Source organism: Perca flavescens, chromosome 12, assembly GCF_004354835.1.
Source record: "Perca flavescens isolate YP-PL-M2 chromosome 12, PFLA_1.0, whole genome shotgun sequence".
Taxonomy (NCBI): Eukaryota; Metazoa; Chordata; class Actinopteri; order Perciformes; family Percidae; genus Perca; species Perca flavescens.
Window position 1 is genome coordinate 28,693,150 of NC_041342.1, and position 5,907 is coordinate 28,699,056.

The window sequence follows — 5,907 nt, forward strand, 5'->3', positions numbered from 1 at the left end:
CCATACGAACTGAATTATGGAGCGTGGACTGGTAGCTGGAGGGAGGCCTGGGCGCTACCTAGGTGCTCTTCAGCAAGACACCAAACGCATGTCATAACCCCCCCTCTCTCTCCCCTTTCATGTCTTCTACTGTCCTATCAAAATAAAAGCTGAAAAAATAAAAAAAGTAAAAATATCATTGCTAGCGACAGACGGGGGTGTCCTGAAAAAACCTGCCATTTTTAAATAGTTTAGCCAGCTGTGGTTTTTTTGCCGTCTCCAGCTTCTTTTAAAACAAAATGTGTCTTCTGGCAAACAGCCACGTGCCGAGAATCAAAAACAAATACACCTTTGACGTTCTGTGTGTGTGTGTGTGTTACGTTAGGTCACGGCAGTTTCCTGCGATGTAGCAATGACGACCAGCCACGCTCGCCTCACGCATGACGCGGTACTAAATCTGAAATGGAAAAAGGAGGACGGGGCACTGCGGCCGAGCCGAGCCAAGCCGAGCCGAGCCAAGCCGAGCTGGTACTAGCAGTGGGTAAGCGCCATTACTGACCAATCAACTGACCAACTGACTGACATCACCGCCTTGTCTAAAAAAGCCTATAGTGTAACATACAGGTACAACACAATGATCATAATCAGGCTGTGGTCATGTATTACCTTCCATCCAGGGGACAAAGTGGCATCTGGAAACTTCTCCTGAATCAACTGCAGAAATCTGGAAAAAGAGGAATGAAGTAAGGAAGGAAAGAGAGGAGAGAAATGATGATGGGGCTCACTGTTCATGAAAATGTGACACTCAGTGTATGTTGTTTGCTCTGTATCTCTACAATTCAGCATCACATCCTTTCTTTTAACTCTGTTCTACCTTTTCTTGCATCCTATTATTTGATGTGGCATTGACCCGACTCCCAGGACGGATTATCAATGTATCTGCTAACTGAATGTCCGCTGCAACTCTCAGTTCTTTTAATTCAAGGCTGAAGACTTTTATTTTTGATGCTGCCTTTTTCTTTTTTTTTTTTTTTTTTTTTTTTTCTTTTTTTAAAAAGGTCCCATGGTATGAAAATTTCATTTTATGAGGTTTTTAAACATTAATATGCATTCCCCCAGCCTGCCTATGGTCCCCCAGTGGCTAGAAATGATGATAGGTGTAAACCGAGCCCTGGGTATCCTGCTCTGCCTTTGAGAAAATGAAAGCTCAGATGGGCCGATCTGGAATCTTCTCCTTATGAGGTCATAAGGAGCAAGGTTACCTCCCCTTTCTCTGCTTTGCCCACCCAGAGAATTTGGCCCACCCATGAGAGAGAGAGAGAGATCATGGCTTTCAAATAAGCAAAGTGGCAGTTGGTCAAGGCCCCCCCCCAGCACCTCTCTCTCCTCCTCAATAGCTACAGACACAGAAATGGCACATCCTAAGGAAAGCTCATTATGGGACTGGCTCTAGTGGCTGTAATTCTGCACTAAGGCTGAAATTCGTGAAAGAGACTTCAGATACAGTATTAGGGGACCACTAAGGTCTATATAAAAGAGACTTCAGATACAGTATTAGGGGACCACTAAGGTCTATATAAAAGAGACTTCAGATACAGTATTAGGGGACCACTAAGGTCTATATAAAAGAGACTTCAGATACAGTATTAGGGGACCACTAAGGTCTATATAAAAGAGACTTCAGATACAGTATTAGGGGACCACTAAGGTCTATATAAAAACATCCAAAAAGCACCATGTCATGGGACCTTTAAAGTAATTTGTTTCTTACACTGCAACTTGTATTCTTGTATACCCATCTTATTCTATTTTAGCTATTTTTATAATCTCTTCACCAAATTTTTTGAACTGCTCTTTAATGTTTTATGTAAAGCACTTTGAATTGCCTTGTTGTTGAAATGTGCTATACAAACAAAGCTGCTTTGCCTAAATCTGATCTGAATCCATCTTTGTTGAGAGGATATTTCAATGCAGCAATAAACCATGTAATACATGTACAATACAAGCTTGTGAATAGCAAAGAACAGATGGACAAAATAAATGAAAATCTGCCGTTTTTACCTGGTTCCATTGACTAGAGGCACAAAGTCTGGTGTGTTGGGACCTTTAAGGATGTCAGCATTCAGCCACACAGGCCTGTTTATTCCTCTGCTAATGTTCTTTTGACTAAGCAGGTCCAATGACAAACCCACCGATCCCAGAGACTTAAAATCCAACTTCATGCCTGCAGGGAGACACAGAGGATTCAAACCTGTGCTTTGCTTCTTCAGATCATCGATGTACAGATGGAGAAACAGGAAGGCACACCTGTTATACTCTACAGTACCTTTTCTAGAGGCCAGCACAGCATCCAGCCATTGGTCCAGAGTGTTGTCACTATAGATGTCAGGAGGGTGGGCCATGATAGGGATTGGCTTCTCACTGGGTGTCCCATAACCATCCAGAGTGATATCAGCCTCCAGGATCATAGCATCACCTGACGGGACGAGAGAAGCGGGTAAAGTTATGTCAAGTCACGTATTTAATGGAAGGTATTGTTGCTACTGCACAGCAGGGTTGTATTCAAGACCACCTTAACCGAGACCAAGTCATTACCAAGACCAGAGGGTATTGAGACCGAGACAAGACCAAGACTTTGAGGGGTTGAGACTGAGTCAAGACCAAGACCAAGTCAGGGCAAGACCGAGTCAAGACAAAGACCAGGTACAGAAGCAGAGTGATAACTTTAGCTAGCTAGCCTTGCTAGCATTGCTTACACTTAGCTTTCTTAATGCTTCCTTACTTAGTGCAAAGAAAATCTGAGATGGTCCCAGCTGTGACAATTAGGGCTACATTGCAGAATTTACACACTGCTGTGTTTTCTTTTAAACGTGATGCAAATAAACTCTTTAAAAAAATGTTTTAAATAAAATGTAATCAATATATGTTATAACCGAGGATTTGGCTAACACCTCCCAGACAGAGATTCTTCTCCTGTCACCTACATTCACTTAGGGAGTGGATGTTAAGGGGGGGGGTTACTGGTTGCATTTGAAGCAAGATGTTTTACATCCAATCACAGTAATGGTGTCAACACATAAATCAGACAATACACAGGCAGTTTAGTGATATCCTGATGTTGATGTCGTGTTCATCACCGGTCTTGAAATTCCTTTTCATCCGAGACCGAGACAAGACCGAGTAAAAATGCCGTCGATTCCGAGACCTTCAGAAAGTGGTCTTGAGACCAAGACCGGTCTCGAGTACTACAACACTGCTGTACAGTACAGTATGTAAATCTCAGGGACAAACAACACCATCAAAGAAGAAAGCAGTGTTGTCCGTGTGTGCGAGTTTACTTGTGAGAGCTTTGTTCATTTCCTCCTTGCTATTGGCTCTGTGAAACCAGGTGGCCAACACACCGTCAGGTTCACTGATCTCACCCGACTGAACCAGGAAGTCCAGCATGTCTCCACCAGGAGGAAACGGGGGAAGAGTTGCTGAGGAACCTGATGGGATGGCAAGACAAACACAGGCACGTATGCAAGAGTAGGACTGTAAAAACATTACATACTTCATACATTCATGCAGTTTTTTCTCTTAGTCAAGGGGAAGATCCAAGAAAATTATTTAAAATGTTGGGAAGGGCCCACACTTTTTTAATAAATTAAACATTATCAAACACACTTATTGTGGCAATAAAACCTTTTTCTGATTCGGATGCACAACTCTTGACTACAAAGTTTTTTTTTTTAGGAAACTTCCCAGGAAATGATTACAAGTCCTGTACAGATCTGTACAATAAAGAGTTACCATTCTGTTTCCAAACACATATGTGTAAATGTTGGTTTAAAGCATTCTCTCTGAAAGGTTTCTGGTGGAGAAAAACTGAATCCTTTATTCTTTAATTCATTTTTGTTTTGAAAATACTGGAATAAGCCAACAATATACCCACCATGTGTGAATTTGAAATTGCGTTCCGCAATCAAGTCAAAATGTTCACGTACAAATTCATTTTAAGCCTTCAAACTAATTTTTATTTATTTTTTATTATTATTACTTTATTGTATTACTTTTCTTAGTGCAAAAATCATTACATTCTTTATCCTACTTACATTTCATACCTTCACACTAATTAATGCCATGAATAACTACCGTGTTTTTATGGTGCTCTGAATGATCATTTTGGCACATAAAACTGTGATCCATTTACACGGATTTATTTTATCATCTGTTGAGCAATGTGTTTAATAGATCACCTAAATGTACGCACTGTGCCGTAGCCTACCTGTGGGTCAAGTCATAGTAACACATCTATAAGATACATAAGATATATATATATATATATATATATATATATATATATATATAGATAGATAGATAGATAGATAGATAGATAGATAGAGAGAGATAGATAGAGAGAGAGAGAGAGATGTTGGCAACATTAAGCCAGCAGCATCAAATGGAGAGCCAGGGAGACCTAGGCTGCTCCCGCTAACAAATAAACATGTAAATAAAAAAACGGACCTGTTGTCTAGGGCTTAGATAAGGACAGAAATACACCCTGTAGCAGTCTGGGGTTACTGCCTTGCTCAAAGACTCTTTGGCATGCAGAGATTGGCTTAAACTACCAACCTTTGGAGTCATCTATCACCTGAGCCGCATCCATCAACACAGCAGCCACTTGGCAGTAATCTTGTTTCCATTCACTTATTTAGATGCGCATCGGCAAAACTCGATAAAACTTCTTTCAATCGCACAATTGCCTTTGTCGGAGAAGAGTTGATGCGCTAAACGGGATAATGGGAACATGTCATGCAGGATTAACTCTGACGTGGTAACAGTTAAACCGCAGGCAGACACAAAGGACTTTTCTGCTGTTTTCGCTGTCGGCGTCTTCCCAAATAGTCCCATAACGTGTCTTCGTCTCCGGACAGCATAACAACATGGCCAATACTACCTGACATGAAACAATAAAACAATTTAAACTTGCTCAATTTAACGAAACGGCTGAAGAGAAGGCGACTTGTTTTGTTTCCGGTTAGCAACCTCTACTTCTTGTGCTCTGCTCGCTGGCGGGCCACAGCCACGCGAAGCCTACAGCGCCTCCTTCTGGCCAAACTACTTTTGGGTGTTTTAATCAATTTGACTAAACTTTGACAGTCTGTGATTATCCATAATCTATATATAATAATCTATAATATCTGCATTTTTTTAACTATAAAATTAGATAACATTTCATAAAGGATACATGAAATTTGACTATAAAATCCCCCAAATGAGTTTGAAAAGAACTTTAAAAAAAAATTCACACACAAATATTGATGGTGAATTTAAGAAATAGGCCTATTAGCTAATAAACGGTTAAATATCCGTTATTTACTGTGATTAATAGACTTAAAAAAAAATGACTTAAAATCACATACGGCCTAATTTCAAATGAAATTGAGACTCATCATTTTAGAAAATTGTGCTTTCGTAAAGTTGGGGGAATTTAGAAGAGAACGGTTAAAATTGAAGATCAGAAGTCAAGTATCCTGACTTTGAGTCCCAGCCAAGCTTTAAAAATGGATAATACTTATCCACATGCGTGTGTGACTCAGTAGGCCTTCTAAACGTCTAGTTATGGGTGACTGCTGTTTGTCTGTTATCCTCGATGGTCATTTAGTAAGTAGTTTATTTATAGAGCGCTTTTCACAGATAAAAATCACAAAGTGCTTCACAAGGTACAACCACATTGAAATACATTGGATGAGGATAAAACATTTAAAAAGTCAAAGATAAATTAAGCCCAATCAACTAAAAACTTGTTTAAATAACAGTGTCTTGAGTTGCCTTTTAAAAGAATCAACAGAATCAGCCACACGGAGGAGCAAGGGCAAGGCGTTCCAGAGTCTGGGGGCTACACCCTCGAAGGACAGGTCTCCCCGTGTTTTATAGCGAGTCTTT

At 40.3% G+C, this 5,907-nt stretch overlaps 1 protein-coding gene across 1 annotated transcript in view; it reads right to left on the minus strand.

Moving 5' to 3' along the window:
• The window catches only part of fam151a (family with sequence similarity 151 member A), a 14,781-nt gene extending 9,749 nt beyond the window's left edge, over window positions 1–5,032 (minus strand). The window contains exons 1-5 of the mRNA XM_028593537.1: window positions 4,594–5,032; window positions 3,318–3,467; window positions 2,306–2,455; window positions 2,041–2,203; window positions 646–703 (exon numbers count right to left, since the gene is read on the minus strand). Of these exons, the coding sequence (XP_028449338.1) occupies window positions 646–703; window positions 2,041–2,203; window positions 2,306–2,455; window positions 3,318–3,467; window positions 4,594–4,627 (555 nt within the window). The 5' untranslated portion in view covers window positions 4,628–5,032. The remainder of the gene's footprint in view (window positions 1–645; window positions 704–2,040; window positions 2,204–2,305; window positions 2,456–3,317; window positions 3,468–4,593) is intronic.
• Window positions 5,033–5,907: the final 875 nt, after the last annotated feature.